The sequence below is a fragment of the Eschrichtius robustus genome, chromosome 13 (genome assembly GCF_028021215.1).
Source record: "Eschrichtius robustus isolate mEscRob2 chromosome 13, mEscRob2.pri, whole genome shotgun sequence".
NCBI classification, from domain to species: domain Eukaryota; kingdom Metazoa; phylum Chordata; class Mammalia; order Artiodactyla; family Eschrichtiidae; genus Eschrichtius; species Eschrichtius robustus.
The window spans coordinates 87,302,205-87,317,536 of NC_090836.1; the positions used below are offsets into that span (position 1 = coordinate 87,302,205).

The 15,332-nt window shown below is 41.2% G+C and overlaps 1 protein-coding gene across 2 annotated transcripts in view; it reads right to left on the bottom strand.

Annotated features, from left to right (window-relative positions):
• Positions 1-14,777, bottom strand: part of IGF1 (insulin like growth factor 1) — a 71,420-nt gene extending 56,643 nt beyond the window's left edge. For both annotated transcript variants that reach the window (XM_068561098.1, XM_068561096.1), the window contains exons 1-2: positions 14,460-14,777; positions 9,779-9,935 (exon numbers count right to left, since the gene is read on the bottom strand). In XM_068561098.1, coding sequence (XP_068417199.1) covers positions 9,779-9,935; positions 14,460-14,522 — 220 coding nt within the window. In that variant the 5' untranslated portion in view covers positions 14,523-14,777. The remainder of the gene's footprint in view (positions 1-9,778; positions 9,936-14,459) is intronic.
• Between the last annotated feature and the right edge of the window lie 555 nt (positions 14,778-15,332).

Here is a 15,332-nt window from a genome sequence, read left to right on the forward strand (position 1 = left end):
GAAGTTATTGCAGAACCATTGAACTAATGGTTCAATGTCACTAAAAGTTGAAGTCAAACCACTGAACTAATTTGTGGACGGTGATTAGAGGGACAAGGCAGAGTGAGTATTCAATTCAGTCCACTAATAGTAACACATTTGGTTGCCCTTTCAGTTTCCAAGCCCCTCTATAGTTGAGCCTTAACAAACCCTTGAGGTATAATATTTTTATTCCTACTTTACAAATGAGGAATGTAAGACCCAAAGAAATTAAGTGGCTTCTCCAAGGTCATAGCGCTGTTGAGGGAGCTGGGCGAGGCCCAAATGTGGAAACTCTGATTTCCAAACTAATACTTCATTGATCTTCTCTTTCTGCTTTCTGGTGGGGCTGTTTATAGACAATAAAATGACTGTGATGATACTCAGATAGGAAAGACACAAGAAGGGAAAAGAAAAACTGTGGCCCTTCCTCTGAACCAGGCTTTTTCACTCTGAATTGAGAGCTTATTTATTATATGACCAAGTAGGGAACAGCCACAAATACTGAGTTCAAAGAGAACCAGCATTTTTTTGTTTTTTTTTCATTTGTTCCAGGTGGTCACAATCAAACTTCTAAGCAGACAGCTTTGCTCTACATCATTTCTGCCTTCCCTTACTGCTGTTACTAAAATAAATGAGTTCCATAGCTATCAGATGAAAGGGAGGGCCCACAAACACCTTTTTTTGATGGCCTGTAGGAAGAGCTTTTTATTTTCATAGAGAAGCCTTCAAAACCCTAGTAACTCTTCTCATTGCTTTACTCTGGGCAATGGACCATAGACCCCATTAACCAGTGACTGATAATTAGTTTGTGTGTCACTTTCACTCATGGCTTTCCCATCTCTCTAGTTGCTTTTCTTCTGGAGTCCAGTAGTTCTCAATGAAGCGTGATTTTGCACCCCGCTCCCCAGGGGAATTTGGCAATGTCTGGAGACATTTTTGATTGTCACAAATGGGAGGAGGGGACTACTGGCATCTAGAAGGTAGAAGCCAAATATTTTACAATGCACAGGACAGTCCCTCTCCCCCAACAAAAAATTATCTGGCCTAAAATGTCAATAGTGCTGAGGTTGAGAAATCCCATTGCCAATGTCACTGCTGGGGGACATGAGGGGGGAATAAGAGAATAAAGTAGAATTTTAAAACATGCCACTTGGTCTCACAAAAGGGCTGGGGCTGGGGGCAGGGAGGAAAGAGTAATGAGGAGGCTGAAATGTACAGTGTCCCCAAATCAGCTGAACCCAGAATTCCCACCCTTGGTGTTCCTTTCCCCAGTTTCATAGATAATCAGGAGCTGGTTGCATGTGGGTTAGCTCAGTACAGACTTTCTTCATCACTTGCCTCTGATGAAAGACCCATTTCATCAAGGTAAATGGCACAGAGGTAGGACCATCTTCCCAGAAATACTCACAGAATTGACTCCATGACTAACAAATTCTCAAAGTTTAAAAGCGCCTTCCAACAGCCTTTCTACTACCTCAAAAAGACCACAGGTGAAAGAGGAAAATCTGAGGAGATTCACAGAGTATTTGCTTGGAAATCTGCAAAAAAATCAGGTGTAAATTTCTTTTGGCTTAGGGCTGTCAGAGAAATCTCCAGTAAAAAAGCTGATCCAACGACTCGTCAGGCTGTTTCAGATTTTCCAGGAGCACAGCTTTGCTAAGTCATTCCAAAGCGGTTCTACCCAAGTTGACATTGGAGAGAGTGACCAAAGAGTCAGAATAATATAATATACAATAATAGTCTAAATCATGACCTGAAGTGGACTTGCAATGCCCAAAGCATATTGAAAGGCCTAGTGCATTGTATAGGAAGCGGGCAGGGAATCCCCTTAGTTTGTACAAATTTCTACAGCAGGGGAACAACGGTGTTAGCTTCAGTCTCAGGTGAATTCATCGGAATGAGAGCGCCACCAAGATCTATGTTCATTTGGATGCGCTTGATTGGAGGCCTCTCCTGATCATTTAAATTTACCAGGTGACTTAGACAGAGGCGTGGTCCATTGAAGCTAAAGGTGGAACACCACATGGAATCAGGAAACAGAATCAAGAGTATCTCCTACTTCTGCCACTAATTAGAAGCATGGCCTTGGACATGTCCCTTCTCTCTGAGTTTCACTCTTGATGTTTGACTAGATTATTTTTCAAGGGCTTCCAAGCTTACAACAATCTTCAATTTTACTTCCTTTAAACAATTAGGTAGTTTTATTAGAGAGATGTATACTTAAACAAGAATCAGGTTCTTGGGTGTCTTCCCAGGGGCTTCAGCTTGCCCATTTTTGTTGTTGTTATTGTTGCTGTTTTCTGGGGCATGGAAACTCTTATCCCCACAGAACGCCTGAGCATTTAATGCAAAAGGTTTTCATTTAAAAGACCGTGTGGTCTCTGCTGGTTGCACAACTTCTCTTTGTGTCCGTGCTGCTGCTGATCAGATATTGCAAAGCCATTAATTACCTTAGGACCAATGCAGAGGGCCACGTGCAAAAGTTCTGGCCAACTGCATAAAGCAACATGCCAGATGTAAAGTAAGCGAACGGTTTTTCTTGGTATTTAAGGTTCAGTGAAAAAGTAAGAGGGGCAGCTATGCCAAGAATGAAAAGCCAAAGCTTGCCAAGTGCTTCTTTAAGTGGCTTTAGCCAATGTGAGACTAAACAATGCATTAAATAGGCATACGACTTACTGCAGTTAAGGAATCGCATGTCAAATAACAGCTCTTTGCTATGTTTTAAACATGATCTCGCATATAGATAAAGACAAGTGAAATGCTCTGTTGTCATCTCCTTAGTCTAACAGCTAATAAGGGCTGGGGATTTGAACTTTCCAGGCAACCAAAAGTAATTCTTTGTGATGTAAGAGCTTGCTGATGTTTCATGGAGAGGTGTAGGATGGAACTCTGCCAGGGCAACAGCTCAGTGCAGAAACAATTTTTTTGCTACTCTGGTTGTCAAAGACTCTGGCTGCATAAAAGAGGAAAGGCTTTGTAGCCCATTATTGAGAACAATGAGAAATCTCCTTGGGAGAGATCTCGCGCCTGTTTGCAGTGTGTCTAATTCTTTGGTATGGGCTGTGAAATCAGAAGAAAGTCTGCTAGAGGGATGAGGTCGGCTCTTTACAGAGGCCCTGAGGAATGCTGGCATGGTACATGATGTCTGGACTAGGTATATGGAGGCCCAGAGGGTTTGGAGAACACCAACACTATCTTTTGGATCCCAAATGGAGATATGCACCTGCCAACCACTGAAGATCTGAAAACTTCCGATACCATTGGTCTTCAAGCAACTGGTTGAGGGGCGCCTGCACAGGTGGAAGCCTCCCATCCAAACCCCTGGCTGCTCCCACAGCTCCTTTCATGGCCAAGTTGGGGAAGACTCTTCCTGCCTGGCTCACTCTCAGGCTTATGGTGCCTTGGTACCACCTCTCCTTTACCACCTCTCTTATAGCACCCAGAGAACGATCCTTGGTCCAATAAACAGCCTTTCTTCAGTAGGTCTTTGAGAAAAACCAGCAGAACTCATAGATGCTAGAAATAAAGCACTTGAGGTTTGCCGGCAGAGAAAGAAGAAAACTTGAAGTTGGCCAGAGGAGAGGGTCCCACAGATCATAAGGCATACCCTCCTGCTCATGGGTGAGATGCGGTGCTCTGTCTGAGGGCAGTCCAGTCTGTGAAGGGTCTTGAACAGCAGCAGCTGCTAATCAAAGAAGCTTTTCTTGTGCACCCTGAGGAAATTCTATTAGTATTTTCTAAGTTTTTCTAGAAGGTAAAATGTAGGGCCATTACATGGATGTCTCCCTCAAGCCTCCTTTCAAAGAAGTGTTCAGAATTGACACTGAACTGAGGGGTTCCTGCTCTTGATCTCTTAGGGAAGCCTGGGATTTTTGGAAGCATCTCCCTATGCTATAACACTTTGGACCTTTAAACAATGTGAACGGCCAGATGAACATGCTTCTTGGAGACAAGAGAACTTGACTTTGGTTCTGCATCCATCCAGTGAGGTAAGTCACAGAATCTCAGTGTCTCACATTTCTCATTTGTCCGATTAAGCAATAATTCTTGCCGTCTAAGACTGGGGTAAAGACAAAGTGAGAGAGCTGATACAGCTGGATTTTGAAAAAGTGAATATACTAGTCAAACATAAGGCATCCTTTGTGTTACTGAAACTACTATGTAACTGTTACTGCTAGCAACAGGTTTTATCAGCTGCCCCTGTAGAGAGAAATGAGTGTATAATGAATTGGGCTGCCCTGATACCTCTACCTTTGCAATAGACTCTGCAAATGATCCCAGAAGAGAGTAAATAAATATAATTGCTAATGTGTTTATGATGGTTACTATGTGCCAGGCAGAATTCTAATTTAATATGTTCTAATATATTAACCAGTTTTATGAGGTAGGCCCCGTTTTATAGATGAGCAAATTGAGGAAAAAAAGAGGTTAAGTTACTTGCTCAGTGCCACCCACCAAGTAAGTTTCAGAGCTGGGATTCAAACCCTGGATTCTTTGCAACAGAGACCACGCTTGGTCTTGAATCCTTCCCTCTCCTGCTTCTTGTAATTATCCATCAGGGAGAAGATGGTCTCAAAGAGCATTACAATGTCAGGAAAATGCAAATTATTCTCTGAATTTGCACAGAAATCATCACTTTCTTAGCAGTCCCTTTGTTGCCCAGACTGGTCCCCTTGGGCATTTTTAAATAGTAGCAAGCACTTAGGGTCAATAAAAAAACTCATTGTTTTTCTTTAAGAATATCTGTGGCCTATTAGCTTAGTGGTGCTAATGAGGCCAGGGCCAAGGTCAAATCCCACATGTTCCAGTTAGTTTCAAAGAGAAAAGCTTGACCAGCTGTCATACAAATGCATGGCTGGCTGTCTAAGGGGTGCCAAGCCAAGGATGCAAATGGTGCAGCTCAAATCCAGCCCCACTGACAGCAATGCTAATGGTGGGTGACTGTGTCTTTGGGTGTCCCCAGAGGTGCACTCTCCTTTAATGGAAAGGCAGTCTCAATAGGCTGGGAGAAGGCTTTTAGTCAAGGTTTAGAAGCCTATAGATTCTAATTTGCCCCCTCTAATTTAATAAAGGGCAGCTAAAAAATGACCTACTTACCATCCTCACGTCCAGGAGAGTGAGAAAATGTAAAGATGAGACCTGTCAGCTCGTCCTTCCTAGTAAGGAAAAATGGCAATCTGTTTTCATGAGGTGTGTGCTCCTTTGGCCAGATGACTTGCGTGTATTTGGTCATGTCTGAGCTTCTATTTCATCCCCGAGGGGTTGGAACCCAGCTTAAAACAAAATAAAACAAAGAAGCTGGCTCCTCTTTCTTTAAGTAGGTGGGATCTCCTATCTTTGGGGAGGAAAAGAAACTATGTGGAGAAGATAAAGGAGTCTAAATGTTCTTCGGTCAGGTCACTATTTAAATCCAAGGTTCTCCTTTCTTGAATAGCACCAAATCCTTGTTAATTACAACCTAGACTATGAGTCTGTTAAAGTTAGAAAAGGTCATTTACTTTAACAAAATCCCCTTGTTTTATAGACAAGGACATTTTGGCTCAGGAAGTTTAAATGCCTGCCAAAGTCATACAGCTAATGAATGACAGGTCTGGGAGTAGTTTTCTGAGCACTATATTTCAAATGAAAGAAGCTTGAGTTAATAATAATAACTTCGATCTAGGAAGGTTGTTGCAATCAATAACAATGAAATTCATTGCAAAGTTTTACTTAAACTCTTTATAAAACAGTATGTTCTAACACATGAAGAATGCCATTCATTTATTCAGACCTGTTCTTAATAACTATGCATTGGAGGTATGTTTTACAAAAGCTATAAATCTGGAATAGCCAAAAGGGCATCCAACTTTCCTTTCTAATTGATTTACTTCTCCTTTTTCCCAGACCGCCGAGGTAAAGCATATACAGTTTATTTAAGGGACTGTTTATAGACTCTTAAAACTAAAAAGGACCCCAGAAACTCGCTTTCTTTTGGTTGCTCTTAATTGAAACCATCCAAGGTGGTTGGTTATCCGTCAATTTTTAAAGTATCTTCAAGGAGAGAAATTCCACAAGCCTCTAAAGCGCATGTTAAAATGGTTAATCACCATGACTGTCAAAAGTTATATCTATGGCAAGCTTAACTTCTCCTATTTCACTTGAAGCTCTTTTCCTCTTGCTTTGTTCCATGCACAGCGAGGTTATAACAAGCTGCTCTCTAGGAGGGTTCCATCAATCTGGTAAGATAATAGCTAGCTAGCTCTTTCCCAATGTGCCAGCTCCATTATGCCACCATTTTTCTCCCAAGACTATGAAAGTATGAAACTGGTTGATACGCTCTCTTACTATGATACATAGGGAAGGATCAGTAGTTAGCTCTTCTTTGCAAATTTAATTGCATAAAATGTCTGCGGAAGCTGCATTATTATAGAGGAACTATTTCACTTATGCTGGGAATATGTTCACAAAACAAATAATCCAGAAGGTGGCTTTCCCTGTGCTCTAGTGGAACTTGGGCTTGTAGAGAAATAGGAACTCATTTACAGCATTGGGTCAATCTATGCAAAATAAGCATTACAAAAAAAAATTATTCGGAACAATTCTGTCTCTAATAGGGTTAAAAATTCTCCTTGTTAAATGTTCCAGCCCAATAAAAAAGATAGATAGGGAGGCAATTTTCTTTTAGATATTTGTGTTTCAAACTAAGATCAGAAACCCCCTTCCACTATGAAAAAATCCATACATTCAAAATGGATATGAAGTAGCTTAAAATGAAACACACAGCCGCAATAAAACTTTGAAAATAAGGGTAAAAAAAATAATAAGAGTCGATTGACAGAGGATAGAGGTAGGGAAGACTGCTTTCCTCTAAAAAGTATTTCAAAGGCTGTAAATGCTTAGAGCTGACTTCTCCACACACAGTAAATCTCAAGGGGCAAAAAGGAAACTCAATAAAATTTGTTGACAACAGTTAATGCCTGTAAGAATAATTGGCTCAGACACAAAACAGACCATCAGCGTAGCTTGGGGAGGGCCAAAATGCTGCCTCTAAGTCATTGTTAGTATACACTGTATTCAGTTGAAAAAAGATAAAGTTTTATCAAATAGGTGGGTAAATATGAGGTGAGAATTGTCCAAAGTACCTGACAAACCTAATTCTTGATGATTCTGAAGACTAAGATCCCAAACAAGCCATGCCATTCCATTCAGCTGGATTCCGTTCAATTCAGCCCTGCCAGTTCAACAATCAAATTAGAGCTGCAGCTATATCAGCCAGGCATTGAGCTAGATACTGGGATTCAGTGGTAAATAAATATGGCCTTTGGTATCAAGGAGCCCATTGAGAGGGCAGATCCGGGTTAGGTGATTTCAAAAAATAGGAAAAAGTATTCAGGAAAAGCATAAAGGACTATAATCTATTCTTCCATGATTAGTTTTCTCTATGACACTTGATAATATTGATACTTATTTTTTTTAACCTCCCAACTAGACTGTGAGTTCCTTGAAGGCAAAGTTAATCTCTCGTTCATTTCTAGGTATCTCACTCATGCCTCGTACTGTGTCTTACACATAGCAGATGCTCCACTGATGTTTTGAATTAAAGAATTTAAAGGGGTAACTTCTCTTGGGCAAAAAGGCTAGTCCAGTTGACTAGAAAGTTAATAAGAATACTTTGGTGCATGAGGGTTTATGTCCGACAAATAATTTATATTAAGTCATGGAGTTCTATAAGGCAGAACTTATGAAACCTAGACTCTCAATAATAATAAAACACAATTTATAAAACCACTTTCTATCCAAAGTCATACTCTAAACATTAAGAGTTGCCATGTAGAACCTTCCCCTTTCAAGTTACTAAAATGGAATTAAAACACATTTGCTAAACTTTGATCCTTGGAGTAACAGAATGCCTTTCAGTGCGTTGAAATCAGTTTCCATCACAGTTGTCCAATACTCTTAACTATCTGCGTGAACATATATAAGTATCATATGGTTACTTGAGACCAAATTATTTCTTTCCATTCTCATTTTCAATCACTTAATGCAAGCATCACAGTCATAGAAAGATCCAGTTTCCATGCACTGTGCATGGAAATCCTGGAGCGTGTCACACTGAACATCACAATTCAACCTGGCACATAACACAAGACACTTGGGGGCTTGGCAATCACTTAGTGAACTGGGTAAAAGGAAATGGCACAAATGGATTATCAAGACAAAAAAATCCTCTTGGGCATAATAAGTGAGAAACACTTATCCATCTTTTAAAATGTGGATCAGTAGTAGCAAAGTAAAGAATAGTGACCACCTTTCGTTGGGTGATGTTCGTGTGACACATTTGCCTTCCTCAAGATATTCTGAAGGTAAAACAAGCCTGCTCTTTGAAAAGCACTCACCCAATGAAGGCTTTCATCTGCATAGCAACAGAGAATGGGATAGAATCGCTTTATTGCCAGAAAAATAAATGAATTCACTCAAAGCATTGGCTGGAAACAGAGAGTGGGAATTTTCCCATTCAAAGAGTAGAAAGCACTTCTCACTTTCTGTCACTAGTTGTTGAAAAGCTATTTGTCACCAAATCTACAATGAGTACAGACCATCAACACGCCTATCAGCCTCTTCCTTCCCATGCTCCGTACTCATCCCGGACTGCTACACACAGACCCCTCCTTCCAGCCTCACACACACACACACACACACACACACACACACACACACACACACCCCTTCCTGGGAAGAAGATGAGAGAGACTTGAAGTTTGTGAGTCATCACAGGAGCTATTCAAAGCCTAGTGGGTAACTGAGGTAAGCTGTCTACACTTAAGCGATATGAACCTCTAAGAATGATTCATGGTCTTGAGGACCTGAGAGTCAGTTTCCTGAAACTCTCTAAACTTCCAAAGAATTATACAGAATGAGCATCTGGCTTTCCATCAGTGTCCTGTAGTATACAATGAGACAGTTGCCTCTGAGGTAGGTTCTTTAAATGATCTGTTCCCTCAGGTAGCATGGACTCTTGTTTGTGTTTATTATTTATTTGCAAGCGTGGACTTGGCAGTCTACTTTTTATTGACTGTTGACTTTTTAATCACCTGAGACCTACTTATGGGATAAGTGACCTTGCACTTGTCAGAAACCCTTTTCCAGATGGAGACATCACTGGAGAGCTCCAGAGAAGAGCAATGTCAAAGGAAGGCAATAACAAAGACTCAAGGTCAGTTTGAATGGAGGGCAAATTAATTCAGCATTTCAGTTTGCATTGAGTGAGAGCCTGTGTATTTGCAAATGTGCCTTTCAGCAAGGTTCACCTTCTGTGTGTTCCTGGTGATTTCATATCACATGGAGGCATCTGGGAAGGGCCCCATCATTCTTTGCCCAAGTCCACCTTCCTAGTTTCCTCCAAATAACCTAGCACTTAAAACAGCCCTACATGTTCACATATGGTTGCTACGTGCACTCACAGATCTCAAAAACCAAAACCTTAATCCTCCAGGGCCATTTTGTCACACCTTTTCACTGGAAGGTATGGAAGAGTGAGGGTAGAGCAGCATAGTTGCAGGAAAGCTCAGTGGGAAGTCGTTAAAAGACAAACTGCTAAGGAGGAAAATTCCATCTGAAATCTGCAAAACGTGCTACAGCCCCGCGGAAACACTAGGCTCACTTTAAGGTGAAGAATCTCGGAGGCTGAGGCCGGCTGCCAGCCGTGGGCAGTCATTCAGTTCTTCACACACTCCCTGCGGTTGTAAATCCACAGAGCAGTGAGAAGGAGGCTACTTACTGAAATAAAAGCCCCTGTCTCCGCACACGAACTGAAGGGCGTCCACCAACTCAGCCCCACAGAGGGTCTCGGGTCCAGCCGTGGCAGAGCTGGTGAAGGTGAGCAAGAACAGGGCCAAGTAGAAGAGATGCGAGGAGGGCGTGATGTGCATCTTTACCTGCCGAAGAAGCAGAAGGAGGGTCATGCTTCCTCCTGGGTCCTTGCCAGGAGATGGGGGCGAGGCAGGGGTGCCTTTACCCTCAGCTCTCCCTTCCTGTCATTAATCAAAACTACCCGCTCCGAAGTGCAACAAGGTGTGTGAATGACCACAGGGCAGCGAGGGCTGAGCAGGTCTTGGCATCAGGCAACCTGAGTTGAATCCTCTTGCTACTGTGGAACCTTGGGGAAGTCCTTCCTGAACCCCTTCTTTATGGGTTCCTATTACAATTCAGTGAGATAAAATATCTAGAAACATTTACTATGTGAATGTGAAAGATGCTATTATTGCAGTGGGATCCCACACCGCTCAGAGATCCTGGTAAACCTTTGGAATCATCAAAGGTTAAATTGGGCTCAGCCCAGATTTGGGGCCAAATATGTTTTATTAATTTAAGTTCTCTCAAGATTGGCCATCCACAAATAGCATGTGCATTCATTATCGACCAGAATATTAAATTAACCAGAACATCATTCCCCAGCTACTGATTAAAGAGAATTTACTGCAGCTGAAAAAGAACTTGTGAAAATACTATATATCGTTACAGTTTTTTTTTTTCACTTGAGAGAGAGAGAGACAGAGACAGAGACAGAGAGAAACACAGGCAGAGAAAGAGAGACTGAGAGATTTCTTACCTGGGGAAGATCAGCAATTAACAACTACAGGTAGAAGTTAAAAATCAGGAACGGGAAAAATGTGAGGATTTAGGAATGAAATTGGCTTATGCTAAGTAGACCCTACGCCTTCTTCATTCTAAAGCCCCTCGTGTCAAGCTCAATATCAGATCAACACACATGTGGACTGTGCCTTCCATGAACAGGGCACTGGGCTCAAAACCTGCAAAAGCCTTTTTTTTTTTTTTTTTTTTTTAAGTCACAGGAATTCTGACTTCATCTCTTGGAGGGACTTATGTCTCGCTGTAACCATTTTATAGCAGGAACCCCTGGTTGGCTTGACTTAGCAAATGAAAGACATCCAAATGGCAGCCCTGCCAGAAGCAGGATTCCTGTGGCTCAAGTCTCCATCCTCACTCTCAGCAGTAGAAACAATGCGAAGGTGATCATTAAGTTTTTCCATATTGCTACTTGTGGCACCAAGATGTGGTTTCTTCTAGGAAGCCTTCCAAGGTGAGTAGCTTCACCCCCCTCAGATGCATTCACTCTCAGAAGCATCAGCAGAGTCAGTGGCAGGATGTTAAGCGAGGGACCCTATCAAAAGGTCATGTAGTTAAGCTGGAAGCTATCATTATGCAAAGAGGCTTTTCTGAACCTCCCAGTGGTGGCAGGTCCATTTAACCCCATCACTTTTGGAGAAACAGACTCAGTCATTTATTTTCCAACCACCTTCCTTGCCCTCCATGGACTCTTAACTTAATGGCTCTCTACATCAGTGGCAAAGTTTGCTCCATCATTGTAATTAAGATTTCCATTTTTGTGGCCAGACTTTCAGCTCAGCAATTGAGAAAAAAACCCCTAAACCCCTGACTCTCGTTAACACAATGTAAATATTTAGTTAATGCTTGTAAAACTGTGGAAAATGAAAAGCCTCCTCTATTTGCAAATCCTCATAAATAATGGACATAAAATAGAAGAGGAGGTGAAAGCTTGATGGACCATTTCTTCCATTTTCTCCATAGGACCTGTTCATGGAAACCCTCCACCCCCATGTAGCCAAAGCCATGGGGACCGCTAGAAACAAGTCATCCAATCCTCATCTTTCTTAGTTATAAAATAATTGGTGGGAGTTTTCCCTTTCAATATTTCCAGTGGAAATCTCAGCCAGTCCAACCCAACTGGATTTCCTTGCCCTTTTCAAAAGAGAAAACTCATAATTGATCTTACTGAACATATCCCACACTCTGGCAACGGGCCAGTTCTAGAATGTATGTTATTTTGCCAATCCTATTTCTCCATCCCTCCTTCTCTGTTGATTTAATAGTGATGCTTAAGGCCAAGCACCTGCAACTGTAGATGCCTTCAAGTTCTTCAGTTCTCGTGAAATCCAGGGGAAAAGGTACTCAGCTTATAGCCTTAGTGAATTGAGAACTTCATTAGAGGTCAAAATTATATTTTAGTAGTTATTTATTTTATATGACACATTTAAACCCAGCAATACATATAAATCTCTAGCATTTAAGAATTTAAGATTTATTTTTTACAGGTTTTTCCTTTCTTTCTTTCTTTCTTTTTTTTTTTTTTTGCTGAGTTATGTTCTAAGATAAATATCAGCACTTATAGTTCTAGGACAAGATAGAACCTCTAGTGCATTTGCCTTTAGTTCAGGGAACAGTCCAGTACACCCACAGAGAACCAGAGAATTTATCACATTATGTTCCCCAGAAAGAAAACAATAAGGAACTTGCTTAGGAGTTAAAAGTTCGAAACAAGTGGCCCCATATGTTCATCATTTCCTGGGCCTTTTATTTTTCCAAACACAAAAGAAATGAAGAGAGAGAAAGGAAAGATCTGAGAGAGAGAAAGGAAGGAAGAACGAGAAAGAGAAGAGAAAAAAGAAAAAAATTACAGAGCACTCTTTCTCAAAAAATCATTCACAAATCCAAAATTTAAAAGACCTTTCTTTTTATCTTAAATAAATGGAATATCAATTGATTCCAGATGTTTGGGCTACGATAAAAATGCCCAGCAAAATTTGAGGGCAATAGTCATAAGAAAATACTCACTGTAGGTGTAACCATTTTTGTTTGTTCCAGATCTTTTACAGCAGGTCAGGGTGGGTATTATGAGACTGATGTGAATAAACTGAGGACTTAAAAGCATGTGCTGCTTTGTGGGTGGGGTTTGTGAAAGCATCTAGTTACATCTGGACACCCAGGCAGGTATGCTATGAGCCTGGGTAAACTGCCTTTTGTCCATTCAGACAATGAACAAATTGCACGGCTGAGATTTGAGTCAATCTTTTCCTCCAAATCAAGCCACCAATTTCCACTGTGTGCCTATAGTAGCCGCCCTAGACAGTGACCCAAGCTTCAGTCCTCTCCTGTGCCCTCTTCCTCCTGATTCAAACACTAGGAAATATCTTGAGACTCAGAGTACAATCAGCTTGCTAGTTCTGCCTGGCAGACACCTTTACTCATTGAATTACGTTTGAAAGACCACGTAGCTCCCTCAAACCACTTCCTGCTCCAAGTACAGGAAAAAGCAACAACTTACGGCTAGCTCTACTTCTGAATAGTTCAGCATACACAACATGGAAAGTTCATTTGGAGTTTTCCAGACTTGTAATTAATGCAGAGATAACACTCCACAGCCTCTTCTAAGATCGTCTAAGCAGGGAGACAAAGCCCCCAGCTCTCAGACCACATAGCATATGTGTATATTGACTTCATTTCTTTTAAAAGCAAGGTAGCCGGCATGCATCTTGGCATCTCAAGTGCAGCAGAATCAGGTGCCTGGCAAGGATGTATCCTTAACTCCTAAGCCACTTACTTGACTAAGAAAAGTCCTAGTGGTGGAGTATTTGAAAGCAGCAAATGATTACCGTACTAAGTGGTAGGGACGTTTTATGAATTGAGCCCTCAGGCAATTGCATCGGGGAGCCAGTGACAGCGGCTTAAAAGTGCTTGCAAATTGGAAAAACACAAGTCTTGAGAGAGATAATTTTGCTGAGAATGGAAACTTGAACTAGGGCCAGTGATTGGAAACGAGAAGTCAGTGCATTGACAACGCCAGCCAAATTTACCTAAAGAGACTTTACAACACCGAGTATAAAATCAGAGTTTTACAACACGAAACCCCAAGTCCAAACTTCGCCCCTGAGAATCCTCTTCAAAAGAAAAAACTTGGAATAGCAGTTGCTAGAAAGTTTCCGCTTTCCATATACAGTATGCATTTGTTTAAATTATACGAATGTGCAAGGTCAGCAAGAGTTCTTAAGGAGTTCTTTTTCAGAAGAGCAAAGTAAACTTCACTCTAACTTTGACTCTCTGGGCGTAAGTGCAGAGAGTTCCGGGACCTTCGCTCCAAAGATCACATTTAAAAGCTTTAATATCATTTAAAATGTAACTCTTTATATGTGGCATGCCTTGTAATAAAAGTCCTGACAAGTTACACACACACAGATACATACACACACAGTCCTACATACACACGAACATGGTCTTAAAAATAAAACATCTGCACCTGCAAAAAAAAATCCAAAAGTTCATATCCATGCTCTCTAGCCCTTAACCATAGACAGGATTTAAAGGAATCTTCTATAATGACACCACTCAAGCCCTGCAGAAGTGGAGGATTTAGCATAAGTACCTTGCAATAGTTTTTACTCATACAGATATCTGTGCAAAGGCATTTATCTCCCGGAGCTATTTTTTCAGATCCCACAGAATTGCATATTCAGCAATTTATAAATAACTCCCGGTGCCGAAACAATGAAAATTCTAAAGTGAAGAACGTCTCTAAGCAGAAGCAAACAGTACACAGTTTAAAGAAAATTCCCCAATGACTTCAAAGAGTAAGAAATATTTACCTTCAAGAAATCACAAAAGCAGCACTTAAATAATTGGGTTGGAAGACTGCTGATTTTTCCCATTGCTTCTGAAGTGCAAAGTCTGGAAATGAATTGGTTAGCAGGAATAATGAGGCAAAAAGAAATCCAGGGAGATGGGAGATGTTGAGAGCAATGTCACATTTCAATTTTGAGGACTTTATTCCATTGCGCAGGCTCTATCTGCTCTGAATTTAGCAGTGACAGTGAGATTTAGCAAACAGAAGAGGGATTTAGAGAAAATCCTCACATTTATCTACAAAACACAGACACTGTAGACAGGAAACAGCTGGGGGAACGCTTGCCTTCTCTCTCTCTCCCTCTTCTGGCAAAGTTATCGAGTAAGGACTTTTTTGGGCATGGTGACAAATAACATCATACCTTTGCATTTTAAAACTAGAGCACAGAAGCATTTTTTCCCTTAAAAGAATGCGTGTTAGTGACAGGGTGAGCAGACATTAAAATACCAATGTTGTCCTCTGATTAACTTTCTACTGGGCAGGAAGACACACACATCTGCTAATACACCTTACCAGTATGAAAGGAATATACTTGGAGGATGGGCAAGCAATTTTATATTCCAGAGCGAATGCAAAATTAAAAAAAAAAAAAAAAAGAAATGAAAAAAAGACCATCTCAAACATACCCTACAATTTTAACCCTCAAATGACTGGGGTAAACTAGGTTGGAAGACAGCGCTGGGATGACCCCTCGTCCTAGTTGCCAAGTGAGGGGAATGATCTCATTTCCTAGAACCTGGAAAGGGGCGGGCAGCTTTGCAGTTGGCTCCCTTTAGGACACTGTCTAATGCTTTTTGCCCACGACAGGGCAGAGATTTTGCTGAGCTGTAAAGCC